At 43.5% G+C, this 15,242-nt stretch overlaps 1 protein-coding gene and 1 pseudogene across 1 annotated transcript; both read right to left on the reverse strand.

The window, feature by feature from the left end:
* Nucleotides 1-5,265: 5,265 nt before the first annotated feature.
* LOC114202211 (olfactory receptor 10H4-like) lies at nucleotides 5,266-6,216 on the reverse strand. The gene has a single exon (XM_028095314.2). The coding sequence runs from the start codon at nucleotides 6,193-6,195 to the stop codon at nucleotides 5,266-5,268; it is 930 nt and encodes a 309-aa protein (XP_027951115.1). The 5' UTR covers nucleotides 6,196-6,216.
* A 4,356-nt stretch (nucleotides 6,217-10,572) lies between these two features.
* On the reverse strand, nucleotides 10,573-14,572 carry LOC114202219 (olfactory receptor 10H4-like; annotated as a pseudogene).
* Between the last annotated feature and the right edge of the window lie 670 nt (nucleotides 14,573-15,242).

Raw genomic sequence — 15,242 nt, forward strand, 5'->3', positions numbered from 1 at the left:
CTGTACTTCTGAAACAAATAATGCAACATATTTTAAGGAAAAAGAAGAAGATAACAGGAGAGGAAGATAAGGGGAGTATGTCAGAGGGGGAGACGAACCATGAGAGATGATGGACTCTGAAAAACAAACTGAGGGTTCTAGAGGGGAGGGGGTAGGGGGATGGGTTAGCCTGGTGATGGGTATTGAGGAGGGCACGTTCTGCATGGAGCACTGGGTGTTATGAACAAACAATGAATCATGGAACACTGCACCAAAAACTAATGATGTAATATATGGTGATTAACATAACAATAAAAAATTTTAAAAAAAGACTCTGTGGCTCCATCTACTAAGCTAATGAGATATAAGATGTGTAATTTCATTTGCCTCTCCCTTTTGGCACTAATTTTAAAAATACAAAGATCTGGGGTGCCTGGGTGGCTCAGATGGTTAAGCGTCTGCCTTTGGCTGAGGTCATGATCCCAGAGTCCTGGGATTGAGTCCCGCATCGGGCTTCCTGCTAGGCGGGGAGCCTGCTTCTCCCTCTGCCTCTGCTTCTCTCTCTCTCTCTGACTCTCATGAATAAATAAATAAAATATTTTTAAAATTAAAAATACAAAGATCTTTAAAATATATAGCCACAAGAGGAGAGTGGCTGCGCACATCTGTACCTCTCTAAAAAGTAATTTTTTTTCTACATCAGCGCATGGAATTACCTGAACTCAGCTTTGGGGACAGAAACCAAAACTGGAGATGGCAGAGGAGCCCGCGAGGATGGGCCTAGCAAATGAGGATGATCACAAAGGACATAGGGGGAGGTGCTACACACCTGCTCCTTTATGAGACCCTCCAACCACTTGTCCATTCCTTAAAGTGTACAACAAAGCATTTTCAAAATTCAGGGTCAAACTGGAGCCAGACACATTCCTCCTGCTATAAAGAGAAAAGAGTGTGGAGGCACTTGAGTTACAGAACAGACGCTTCCATCCTCATATCCCACTCCTCATCTCCAAGACTTTTCTGTGCAGAGCCTCCATCCGCACCTTTTACATGGTGTGCTCACAGACCTCAGGGCCTGGGGGCCAGGGGAGCCCAGCTTCTGCCTGTACTTATGACTCTTCTCTTTGCTGAGTCCTTTACTTCCATAGAATGTGTGGAAAGTCGCTGAGTTTGCCAGGAGGGAGAAAAGGTAAAACCACAGCTCTCGACACTCTGAGAGCATTTCACAGCTTTCACAGGGTGCAGAGACTTTGCTATCTGCACTTCATTGTAGTTCCTATGAATTATTTTTGAATAGCATGATTGCTGTACAGTACACAATGGTACTCTATTCCCCCGTGAATCTCCCCATTAGCTTGTAAGCTCCTCGGGGTCAGGGTCACTCTCTTGCTTACCATTGTACCCTACTATGCTTGACACATAGTAGGTACTTAATAAATATTTGTTAATTGCCTGAAAAACTTAATGTAGTGAGTAAATAATGTTCTAGTGCAACTACAATATATTATAAATTATAATATGTTGTAAGTGTATTGTTTCATTACATAAAATGGAATATGTATTTAATTATATTTACATACTATAATCCTATATATAATAGTATATGTAATATACACAATATGCTATGTTACTATGGTTTATATATTAATATATAATATATTATATGATATATATCAAGATATAAATATGTCATTTATATATTATATATTAAGACAGAAATATAATTAGTATACTTATATTACATAATTACACAATAATACAAAATATATTATATACACATATATTAATTATTATATGCAACATATCATATGTATATATTATTACATATTATGTATATTATACATATTAATATTGACAATATTAATTAATTCTGTTTTATATTTAAAATACATAGTTATATATTATATTATATATTATATTATATAAATTAATTATAAAATGCAATGATAATATATATTAGTATAACATATAATAGTACACAGTATATACTTTCATAATATATGAGTGTATGTTAATGTGATTATAATATATAATATAATATATGCTATATAATATATAATATAATAATAATTTTATGTAATATAATGCAACATAACATATAATATTACATAATAATATTGATAGATATAAAGAGATTTATTATAGAAAAAAATAAGGAACCAACCCAATATTGCTTTGGGGATTTTATTTGGAAGTAGTGTTTTAAAACAACTTCTCAAATTTATTTAACTCATGCAGATAACATGGTAGAGTTTTGTATAAAAAGGAGAAAGCCACCATGTAATACTTACTAAGGCTTGCACACAGCTCAGAGTTGATGCAAGCATACTGGGCATAGTGTTGTGAGATATGCATTTTCCTTTCAAAGATGGAAAGCCACTGGGTGTGATACACAACTAATGAATTGTTGAACACTACATCAAAAACTAATGATGTACTATATATATGCTAGCTAACTGAACATAATAAAAAAAATAAAAAAATAAAAATCTCAAATCAGTAAAAACAAAAACAAAAACAAACCAAAGATGGAATGCCAACCAGCACCAGATTGTTCCAATTCAAATTTTTTTATTTATTATGTTATGTTTATTAGAGATTGCAGTATACATTTTTTAAGGAAAGACTGGACTTGTTTTTTCTTTTTTCTTGAATTTTCCCTTCCTACCTAGAAAAATGGCTGGAGGCACTGACAAGCTCTGAAGTAGGACTCAACCCAGGTGTGGCTGAATACAGACCCTGAGTTCCTCCCACTGGGATTTTAGAATAGTAGTCATAATAATTATTAATACTATTTTGAATTCTTACTATGCGCCAGGACCCGTGCTGAGCACTTAGGTGCATGATCTTATATAAAACCCAAGCAGCTCTGTGAAGCACAAACCACTATCATGAACACTATGTTGCAGAGGAGCTGGCCATGGTTAGGAAGGGTGAGGGACCCTTCCAAGAAGTCCTCCTAGGCAGGGGCAGTGGAGACCCTGAGTCATGTCTAATGGGCCTTCTTCCCTCCTTCCCTAGCAGGGATGGCTGCCATGGAGGGGCTACAGCACAGCTCCATGTCTGAAGTCATCCTCAAGGGTTTCCCAACCTAGTAGTGGAAAACCTAAACGGAATCAATATAAAGAGGGTGAGCTGTCAAAGAGATCACATGCCACTAACATTTGGCAAGTTACTAACCCAGAGAGACAATTCATCAGTAAGAGTGGGTAATTAGAGAGAAATGGGTAATATGCATGTAGGGGAACACAACATTCAAAATACAGATAAAAAGCCTAATTTTGAGAAAAGATTCATCCCAGGACATGGCAACCAGGGAGCTAGATATTGCTTTGCTACTTTATGAAGCTTCCCGAGTAAGGACATCTTGGTGCTGGTGGCGGGGGGTGGGGGTGGGGGGAGGATTAGTCATTAACACCAATAATTGTAAAATAATGAAATGGAACCCCAGGGTCTCATTGTTTGTGTTGATGTGACAAAGTGTCTCTGTAAATCCTCTGGAGTCAGTGTTTCTTTCTGGCTGTGTGAAAGGGGTATGTGTCTAGGGCTGCACCTGCCCTCCAGAAGGGTGTCTATTCCTTCTAATGACAGCCTTCCTCTCCTGGTCAGGACCACACTTCTCTCTACAGGCACCTGAGAGAGATGCATTCCTGATCACCAACCACACTCACATGCAGATTGTAATGGATTCCTGCTTCACCACTTCAGGGCAGTGTGGCTGGGGACAAATCATCTCTCAGGTTTGCATTTTCTACGTTTCAAAAATGTGAATGGTAATAGATGTGGGTCATATCTAAATGTGCAGAAATAATAATTTAGAGTCATAGAAGAGTGAATGCATAGGAAACCCTTCCCACATTTGGCAAGCAGCAGGCACTCATATGTGATAGCCATTCTTAGGTTTATTATTATAAAACATCTTCTTCCTGCAACTCAAATATCTGCCCACAACTTTGAGTACGAACTTGCCCAATGGAAGTCCCCATTCCTGGATCCTGAGACATATGGTTTCCTGAAATCCAGCATGACAGTCAGACAGACCTAAAGTTGCATGTAACTCCTTCATTCATGTATTGTGTGACCTCCACCAACATTTCATATCTGTTAAAGGGGATACCCACACGCTTGACCTCTCTTTTGCCATCTTCAGTTAGCACTGTGCCCTCCAACACATCCCCAGATCGATTCACATAAGACACAGGAATTAGAAATTGATGTTTTATTGAAAGTAATGTGGGAAAGTCAATTATCATATGGTTTCACTTATTTGTGGAACATAAGGAACAGCATGGAGGACATTAGGAGAAGGAAGGGAAAAATGAAGGGAGAGAAATCAGAGGGAGAGATGAACCATGAGAGACTATGGACTCTGAGAAACAAACTGAGGGTTTTAGAGGGAAGGGGGGTGGGGGGTTGGGTTAGCCCGATGATGGGTATTAGGGAGGGCACGTGCTGCATGGAGCACTGGGGGTTATACAAAAACAATGGATCATGGATCACTACATCAAAAACTAATGACGTATTGTATGGTGACTAACATAACATAATAAAATTTTTTAAAAAAGAAAGTAATGTAGAGAAAAAGGGAAAAGGATTTTCATAAGATGTCAGATAACAACCCACTTTTAATATTTTGTATGCTCTTATCTAAGCACTGAACACTCTCACCTGTCTCTCTCTGTCTCTGTCCCTTTCTCCACTTCATATTCTGACATCAGTCACTTTACTAAGCTCAACATAGAAACCTCCTCAGGGTCCATCCCCCTCAAAGACAGAAGGAACTAAAAACATTCAATCATCTCCTTTAAGAAAAATAGTTAATGTTCTTTCCTGCTATTTGTTGTAATTAAAAGATAACACTGGACACAGTGCCTGATAAGTAAAGCTCCAGTGCTGGTGGGATTTATGTTACTTTTGTTAATGTTATGGTGAGGGGAATGAAACTCCTCCCTTGCTTGTCTATTGAAGAAAAACCCTGTTCATTATTGCCCACTCCTCCATGTGATGCTTTCCACCACTCATAGAGAGATAACACATTCTTAGACAGAGGTAACTGGATAGGGTTCATCACACAGGGTCAAGAACAGAGATGATGATCCCTAGAGTCTATGCAAGAGGGAAGGGGCAAACAAATGGAAAAACTAATACAGAGTCTGCTCCAACACCTATGGATGCATCCAGCAATACCTATTCAGTATTTTCACATACTGAATACCTACAACAGTTCCCTGGAGACAATCATTATCCCCAGTCCTTGTATCATATTCCTCACCACGAAGCTAGCCATCAGGAGCTTAAGGGACTGAATTTTCTCTGGAAGCTTTTCTTTATGGCATTCTTGAGCTCCTTATTCCTGAGGCTGAAAATGACCGGGCTGAGAAAGGGGGTGAAGACTGTATAGGTGGTGGCCATCAGAGTGTTACTGTCCATAGAATGGTGGCCCTTGGGCTTGAGGTAGATCATGGAGGCAAAACCATAGTGTACAATGACCACAGTGAGGTGGGACACACATGTGGAGAAGGTCTTGTGCCTGCCCTCAGCTGAGGGGATCCTCAATATAGCAGCCACAATGAAGACATAGGAGAGGATGATGAGGAATAAACAGCCCATCAGAGCTGTGACACACACCAGGATCATACCCAAGGTGACAGAGGATGTCTCCTTCCCACAGGACAACTTTAGGAGGGAAAGCACATGGCAGAAAAAATGGTGGATCACATTAGACCCACAGAAGGTGAGGTGAAAAACTATCAGGGTCACCATCATCCCCATAACTGAGCCACCAGCCCAGGTCCAGGATACTAGACGGGCACAGGTGTGGGTGCTCATGAGCACGTTGTAGCGCAGGGGGTGGCAGATGGCCACGTAGCGGTCATAGCCCATGATCATGAGCAGGAAGGAGTGGGTGAAGCCAAATGTGAAGGAGAAGAACATCTGGCTGGCACAGGCCACAAAGGTGATGGTGTGGTGGGTTGAGAGCATGTCAACCAGCATGCGAGGGGTGATGGCAACAGTGAACAGAATCTCAGAGGTGGACAGGGCACACAGGAAGAGGTACATGGGCATGTGCAGGCTGTGCTCACTCCACACAGTGGCCATGATGATCAGGTTCCCCAGCAGGGTGAACAGGTACATCAGCAGGTACAGCAGGAAGAAGGCAGGCAGGAGATGCTGTGGGAAGTTGGAGAAGCCCAGAAGGATGAATTCAGATGCCATGCTATAGTTCTGACCAGCCACAGATGCTTCATCTGGTGAGACCATGAAGGACAAGGATGAGTCAGCATCAGAAAACCTATCATGTGGTTAGTCACATGAATAAAGTAAAAAGGAAATGTCATATAACTGTATCAATCTGGGCAGCAATTCTAGATTACTAAATTCATTTCTATTTATGATTTTAAAAATTGATATATAGTTGACATATAACATTGTATTATTTTAGATATACACTATAATGATTGAAATATGTCAATCTTAAAAATGTCTTAAAAAATTTTTTAAAGCTTCTCATCCTGACACCAACTGAGACTTTCTTAGCTAACTAAGAATATATACTGCAAAACTAGCAAATAGTACATGAAGTGGTGAAATATCAACACATTATTTTAGAATCAGGAAAAGCCAAAGTTACTCACTGCCTCTGCTGGTCATTAACTGGGAACTGAAAGTCTGGAGTGGTACTTGATGATGATAAGGAAAAAAGCAATATCGGGATCAAAAGGGAAGAGATATGATCAACTACCTAGAGAGGTAAGAGAATGAAGGTGAAATATATTTGAGCAAAGACAGAACACAAGCTGCAGAAGACTAGATCAACTTCCCAAACTCATAGCATTTCCCACAGAATTAAACACATAATACTCATGCAAAACATAGAATTTAATGAAATTGTAAGATAAACATTACCATTAGGGACACAAATGATAATGAGACAGCTCTTAAAAATTTAGCTGCAGGTTTCTTATGCTAAAATAATATTGAGTCCCCTAGAGGACTCTGGCTTGAGTGAGTTATAACTCTGCATTCTCACCATAGTAGTAATTAAAACTGAGATTCTGTGGAAATATTTAGTTATTGAACTTTTGTATTGCTGAAAATTGACCAGGGAATACTATCTAGAAAAAATAAGAAATAAGAAACCAGTTACATTCAGAAGGAGAAATCTCCGTGCAGAAACGAGCCAAGGATATGAGCAGAGAAATCACAGAAGGAGTAACACAGACACAGGAAAGGATGATTTTAGACAAGGAAAAGACAGAAAAAAATGACTATGGACTTTCACTATGCACCTATCCATTTCCCCAGACAAGAAAGTGCCCAATGATAATGGAAATATGGGGAGAAAGCAATCCTCACGGCCTGCTGGTAAGAACAGAGAATGGAGAAGCATAGACTTCACCTGCTCTGCGCAACAGACATATGCTCCTGAGCATCTGTCTCGATTGCTCACACCTGTCTGAAGGAAGCATGTCAGAGGATGTTTTGGTAGCTTTGCTTGTAGTGTGGAAATGGACAAGCTTGCTTTGGAACCATAATTGGGTAGAAGCCAGGTCCCATGTGCTGGGGAAACTACTGAAGCCTCAAGTAGGAGTTGGATGCATACAGCAGCATAACTGTATCTGTAAAAAGATCTTGAGTGAAAGGATCAAAAGCAGATGAACACTCTAGCATAATTCCATTGGACACATGAAAAATGAGCCCTGAAACTGTTTGGGATGATGCTGTAAGAGTGTATACATGTCACAGTACAATTGTCAAAACCCAAGAATGGGTACACAGAGAGTGAACCCTAATGTACCCAGTGGGCTGAGTTAATAATATATCCATATTGGTTCACCAATTGGAACAAATGGACCATAAAAATACCAGATTATACAATCTTTAGCAGTAACCATGGCCTCAACCCACCAGATGCCAGTAGCGTCCCTTCCCTCCCCATGAGCTCTGACAACCAAAAGGTGGATTTACCCTGTCTCTTTTCTCATGGTAATCCAGCCAGAGAATCCTCCAAGCATGTACACACATTTTGGGGGAGGAGGTGGCAGAATCAGTCCCAATCAAGAATGCAGATGTAGAAGCTGCAAAAGGCACTAGATTGGGTGAAGAACCCAAGACCCAGAATGGGCAATCTGAGAAGACTACCAGCAGCTGCCCAAGGCTAAGAGCCTATCTTATGACCTGTCTTCCAGGCCCTGTCCCCATCCCCAGCCTGGGCATTGCTCCCCACAACTGTCCGAGTATTGCCACCTACCCTGTCCCTCTTGGTCCCCCTCAACCTGGGCTGCAACTTCCAGGAAGCAGCCAGCAGGGGAGGGCAGAAGAAGCTCTCCTGCCTAAGGCTGTCAACAGCACACGGGGGTGGGTATGGGGCCAGACCTCGGGACGCCTGGAACTGATGCTGTGTGCTTTATCCCTGCTGCAACTTCCCAGCAGGCTGCTCCCCAGGGCTTCCTTGAGACACCAACTTGCAAGGCTGCCCTCAGGGTCTGGAGAGGCCAGGAGGATCATCAGAGTTCCTCTAGGGACCTGCAGCCTCTACTCCTTCCTCCAACACAACCAAGGCTCCATGCTTCTCTCTCTACCCAGAGAGCCCCAGCCGCTGCTGAGAACTAGGAACTCCCAGTCTTGGGGGAGACAGGGCAGGATTAGATGTCCTCAAGTCCTTGGGGTCAGGGCAAGGTCAGAGGGAAGGCAGGAGCTGAGCAGCCCAGAGTGGGAATCCAGAGCTCTGCCCTGGGATCAAGGCAGCTGGAAGGCTTCCCAGAATAAGGGTAATTTAGAGCTGGGTCTTGGAGACTGGTTTCTCTTGGTCATCAGAAGTGTTTAGAGTCTTCTGACCAAACTGAATAGCTCTACTTCTCCTCTTGGTGGATTTACCCTGTCTCTTTTCTCATGGTAATCCAGCCAGAGAATCCACCTTAGTATGTGCATCCTTGGGCTCTAAAAAAACATTTGGTCTTTGTCCAGTTTCTGAGACACAGCCCCTAAGCCCCTGTCTCAGGAGTGAGAATAGTGGCTTCTGTATGTTAATGGGATGAGTGGGGCCTGGGGGCCCTACCTCTCCCTCTGGTCAAGTTCTTCCCTACCCCTGTTGTCCTGGTGGTCCAAGCCAAAGAATCCACATTAACATATGCTTCTCTGTGAGATGATCAAACTAATATTTGGTCTCTTGTGTGTTTACTGACAAGAGAGTTACTACAAGAGAGTTTACTCTCTCTTTTTTACTGACCCTCTGATGAGAGTCTTTGTATACTCACAAGATGACTGGTGGCTGTGGGTTTAATGTTACAACACATCTTCTGCCTCCAGCTCCAATATCTGGCCTCACCTTTGAGTAATAGTTTAGATCCACAGAAGGCCCCCTTCCTGGATCATCAGACATATGCTTTTCCAAACCCCAGCATGGGAGTCAGACAGACATAATTTTCCATGGGACCCCTTCACTCATGTATTCTGTGACCTCCACCAACATTTCTCATCTGCATAGTAAGGATACCCATACCCTTGACCTCCCTTTGTGCCATCTTGAGATATCATTGTGCCTACAACACAACCCCCAGAGAGATTCAAGTAAAATACAGGAATGAGAAATTGATGTTCTTCTGAAAGTAATGTGGGGAAAAGGAGAAGGATTTCCACAGATGTCAGATAGCAACATGTTTTACCATCTTTTATGTTCTAACCCAAGCATGAACTCTCTCCCCCTTCCAGCCATCATTTCTCTCTGTCTGCACCCTTCTCCTTCTGGTCCTTTCCTCTCTCTTTCTCCCTTTCCTTTCCCTTCTCATTGGAAAATTGCCCTGTTACCAACATCCTTCTCCTTCCTCATTCCTTTCCCAGATTTTCACCATATCCAATTTTAGGCAACTTTCTGTTCAGATCAGTTTAAAGGTCTCCCATCCCACTAGTCCATTCTCTCTCTTCTATCTCTCTCCCTCTCTCTCCCCCTCTCTCTCTCTTCTTCACCTTCTAAACTCTCAAGATAGAAAGCCTCCCTTAGGGTCTATCCTTTCTAAAGCAGAGAGCAATTATAAATAGTAAACCATCTTCTTGGAGACAAATAGTTCATTTTCTTTTGTGCATTTGTTATAATTTAAAAGATAATACTATAAGACACTGGATACAATGCTTGATAAGAGAAGGATCAGGCTTTGGGCATTTATTATTATGCTTTTTTTTATTATCCTTATGGTGGAGGAGGGGAAAGTCTTCTGTTGCTTGTCCAATCAAGAATAACCCTGTGCATAGGTGCCCAGACATACCCACATGATGCTGCCCTCCCGCCATTAGGTAGGTAACATGTTCTCTGATGGAGGTAAGAGGATGGACTTCATCACACAGGGTCAAGAACAAGAGATCATGATCACTAGATCCCATGCAAGGGGGGAAACAAATTGGAGAAAAACAAATACCAAGCATGCATCCATCACCTATGGATGTGTGTATTTTCATATCCTTGAAAACCTACAAGTCTTATAGAGACAGATGTTGTTATTCCCAGCCCTCCTGGTGGTCCAAGCCAAAGAGTCCACATAAACACATGTTTCTATGTGATATAATCAAACTAATATTTGGTCTCTTGTGTGTCTTTGTTTACTGACCAACTGATGAGCGTCTCTCCTTACCACCAAACTGACCATAAGAGCTCAGGGGACTGAATTTTCTCTGGAAGTTTTTTGTTATGGTGTTCTTGAGCTCCTTATTCCTGAGGCTGAAAATGATCGGGCTGAGAAAGGGAGTGACGACTGTATAGGTAGTGACCATCAGAGTGTTATGGTCCATAGAAGGGGGGGCCCTTGGGCTTGAGGTAGATAACGGAGGCAAAACCCTAGTGTATAATGACCACAGTGAGGTGGGACACGCATGTGGAGAAGGTCTTGTGCCTGCCCTCAGCTGAGGGGATCCTCAATATGGTGGCCACAATGAAGACATAGGAGAGGACAATGAGGAATAAACAGCCCATCAGAGCTGTGACACACACCAGGACCACAGCCAAGGTGAGAGAGGATGTCTCCTTCACATAGGCCAACTTTAGGAGGGAGAGCACTTGGTAGATAAAATGGTGAATCACGTTAGACTCACAGAAGGTGAGGTGAAAAACTATCAAGGTCACCATCATCCCCATGACTGAGACCAGCCCAGCGCCTGGACACGAGATGGCACAACCATGGGGACTCATGAGCACATTGTACCTCAGGGAGAGGCAGATGGCCACATAGCAGTCATTGCCCATGATCATGAACAGAAAGGGGTGCTATATGTTCTCACAGCACTATGCCCTCATTTATTCATTCATATAGTCAAGAAATGTTATTCAAGGCTTATTTTATATGGAAATATTCTAGGTACTCGAATCCAGCAATAACCAATGCCTAGGGCTCTGCTCTGTCCTTTTCATGGTCCACTGAGGGAAGCTGTCATATAATCAAAGCTGACATCACAGAGTGGTCAGTCGTGTGTTGGGGACAGCTTAGGGATCTGCAGAAGCTAAGTGTGGGTCTCAGACCCAGCCTGGGATTTAGAGACTTTGAAATTGGTGATGTCTACAGGGAGACCTGAAGGGTGAGTAGGTATGATTCAGGGGGTGAGGCAGGGAGATGGAAGAGGGATTTCTAGACAGAGGGGACAACAAGTACAAAGGCTCAGGGTGAGAGAGGCATAGTGCATTTGGGACAATGGTATGTTCAGTGCACCAGGGAGAGCTGGAAGTCGTTAGTGTGGTTCTGGATTAAAGGCAGACAGACAGGTGAGTAGAGCGAGAGCATGCAAGACCATGGTGTCCACTTGAGGAGTTTGTTCTAAGGGCAATGGGGACCCCTAAATGTTTTTTAAATACATAGAGGAAAGAGCTGTATTCCATTACGTGAAAGTATTCATGGATGTTTCCATTTGGGGCTTCCTATGAGGGTGTTCTTATGACATCTAGTACATGTCCTTTGGTGGATTGATACTTATGTGTTCTGCTGGGTCTATAGTTAGGTGTGTAAAAATACCAACTCATAGGGAATACCTGTGTTCAGCTTGAATAGATACTGCCAAACAGTTTTCCAAACTGGTTGTACCAAGAGGTACATTTTAAGCACAAGCAGCATGGTCAGATACCTGTTTGTAGAGACCCCCTCTAGTTGATGTGATGAAAGCAGCTGCTGAGGGCGGGTGGGAACGACAGACTCAGGAAGAGATGGGGAGAGGTGCATGAGGGCATCCTGGATGGGGTGAAGTGGCAAACTGAGGTTGATTTCAGGCATAGAATGGGCAGTGTTGCTGATTGGACAAAGGGAGACAAAGTGAACTATTTCTACTTCTAACACTCAAGACACCAAATGTGTGAGTTCTTTCCACACCAATGACCAATTCTCCGACTACCCAGACACCACCTTGGTGTCCTATAATTCAATTTTGATACTTACTCCCTGGAGATGCCAGTCACAAGTGTTGGGTGCCAGGGTACCTGCACTTCTTTCCAATGTGGTTACAAAGGTGAGGGTTTCCACATTCCCCCTTTCAGTTTGGGTACTTTCCTAGAATAACTCACAAAAATCAGGAAAATGCAACACTTACTCTTCCCAGTTTATTATGAAAGAACAACTCAGGAACAGCCAAATAAAAGAGATGAATCCTACAAGGTATGGAGGAAGGAGCAAGGAACTCCCATGCCCTCTCTGGACATGCCACCATTCTAGCACCGCCATGTGTTCACCAGCTGGGAAGTTCTCTGAATCCCATTGTTTAAGGAGTTTTTATGGGGGTTTGATTACACAGACATGATTGATTAAATCTTTCATCCTTATTGAGCATCAATCTGTAGCTCCTCTCCCCTCCCTGGAGGTTGCAATTCTCTAATCACCCCTTGGAAGTTCTGGTGAGCAGCCCCCTTCCTAAAACTATATAGGAGTCCTAAGCCACCACTCATCTCATTAACATACAGAAGCCACTATTCTCACTCCTGAGACGGGGGCCTAAGGGCTGTGTCTCAGGAACTGGGTAAAGACCAAATGTGTTATTAGAGCCCAGGTATGCAAATACTAACGTGGATTCTCTGGCTGGATCACCATGACAACAGAGATAGGGTAAGTCAACCAAGGGAAGAAGTGGGGCTATCCAGTTTGGTCAGAAGACTCTGAACACTTCTGATGACCAAGAGAAACCAGTCTCCAAGACCCAGCTCTAAATTACCCTTATTCTGGGAAGCCTTCCAGCTGCCTTGATCCCAGGGCAGAGCCCTGGATTCCCACTCTCAACTGCTCAGCTGCTCAGCTCCTGCCTTCCCTCTGAACTTGCCCTGACCCCAAGGACTTGAGGGCATCTAATTTTGCCCTGTCTCCCCCAAGACTGGGAGCCCCTAGTCCTCAGCAGGGGCTGGGACTCTCTGGGCAGAGAGAGAAGCAGGAAGCCTTGGTTGTGTTGGGTTATTGGAGGAAGGAGTAGAGGCTTCAGGTCCCTGGAGGCCCTCTGATGATCCTCTTGGTCTCTCCAGACCCTGAGGGCAGCCTTGCAGGTTGGTGTCCCAGGGAAGCCCTGGGGAGCAGCCTGCTGGGAAGCTGCAGCAGGGATAAAGCACACAGCATCAGTTCCAGGTGCCCCGAGGTCTGGCCCCACACCTGCCCCTGTGTGCTGTTGACAGCCACGGGCAGGAGAGCTTCTTCTGCCCTCCCCTGCTGGCTGCTTCCTGGAAGAGGCTGTGCAGGCTGAGGGGGACCAGGAAGGACAGGGTAGGTAGCAATCCTTGGACAACTGTAGAGAGCAAGACCCAGACTGGGGATGGGGACAAGGCCTGGGAGAAGGGTCTTAAGACAGGCTCTTAGCCTTGGGCAGCTGCTGGGGATCTCAGGTTGCCCATTCTGGGTCATGGGTTCTCTCTCAGCCTAGTACCCTTTGTTGCTTCTAAGTCCGCATTCTTGTTTGGGGCTCCTACTGCCCCCTGAAATGTTTGTACATGACTGGAGGACCTTTTGGTTGTCAGAGCTCATGGGGAGGGAGGGAATGCTACTGGCATCTGGTGGGTGGGGGCCAGGGTTGCTGCTAAAGATTGTACAGTCTGGTGTTCTTGTGGTGCATTTGTTCCAGTTGCTGAACCAATATGGATACATTATTATTAACTCAGCCCACAGGTTAAATTAGGGCTCACTGTCTGTGTTGCACATTCTTTGGGTTTCACAGATGTATAGTGACTTGTACACACCATTACAGAATCATCCAGAATACTTCAAGTGCTCTAATTTTCATGTGCCCAAATGGATTATGCTAGAGTGTACATCTTTTGCTTCTTTCACTCAAGATCATTTTACAGTTTCATTTACGCTACTGTGTGTGCATCAAACTCTTGTCTGGAGCTCCAGTAGTTTCATCCAGCCCTTGTGACCTGTCTCTTCCCACTTATGGACAAGCAACTTTTCCCATTCTTCACCGCCAGCAATGCTACAAAACATCCCCTGACATGTTTCCCTATAAATACCTGTAGGCAGTGGAGATAGATGCTGGAGCACATGTGCTGGTGCACAGAGCACAGGAACTCTTAATTTTCACCCTCTAATTCTCACAGGCAGTGCACGAATATTGCTTTCTCCCCATACCTGATCAGCACTGGGAACATCCTAATTTGGGGCATTGAATAGGTAGACACTGAATTTCCACTGCATTTCCCTTTCTCTCCCTCCCTCTCACTTTTTTTTTCTTTTTAGCATGTTTTCTTTCTTTTTTTTTAAGATTTTATTTATTTATTTGAGAGAGAGAGAATGAGAGATAGAGAGCATGAGAGGGAGGAGGGTCAGAGGGAGAAGCAGACTCCCCGCTGAGCAGGGAGGCAGATGCGACCCTCGATCCCAGGACTCCAGGATCATGACCTGAGCTGAAGGCAGTCACCTAACCAACTGAGCCACCCAGGCACCCTCTTTTTAGCATGTTTTCATTTGCCTGTTCTACACCCTCTGTGAGTTCTCTGCTCACAACTTTGCTCATTTCTGTAGTGAGCTTTCTACTTGTTGTAGATGGAACTGGTTTCTTGTTTATTCTACATCTTATTCCCTGGTCAGTTGTGGACAATGAAAATGATCTTTCCCCACCTTTCCATCTCCCCTTAACTGGATCCAGGACATCATTTTTTTTTATTTTATTATGTTATGTTAGTCACCATACAATACTTCATTAATTTTTGATGTGGTGATCCACGATCCATTGTTTTCGTATAACACCCAGTGCTCCATGCAGTACGTGCCCTCCTTGATACCCATCACTGGGCTAACCAATTCCCCCTCCCCCTCCCC

The sequence above is a fragment of the Eumetopias jubatus genome, unplaced genomic scaffold, assembly GCF_037043125.1.
Source record: "Eumetopias jubatus isolate StellerSeaLion01/CBP00866 unplaced genomic scaffold, mEumJub1_p1.0 scaffold_1, whole genome shotgun sequence".
Taxonomy (NCBI): domain Eukaryota; kingdom Metazoa; phylum Chordata; class Mammalia; order Carnivora; family Otariidae; genus Eumetopias; species Eumetopias jubatus.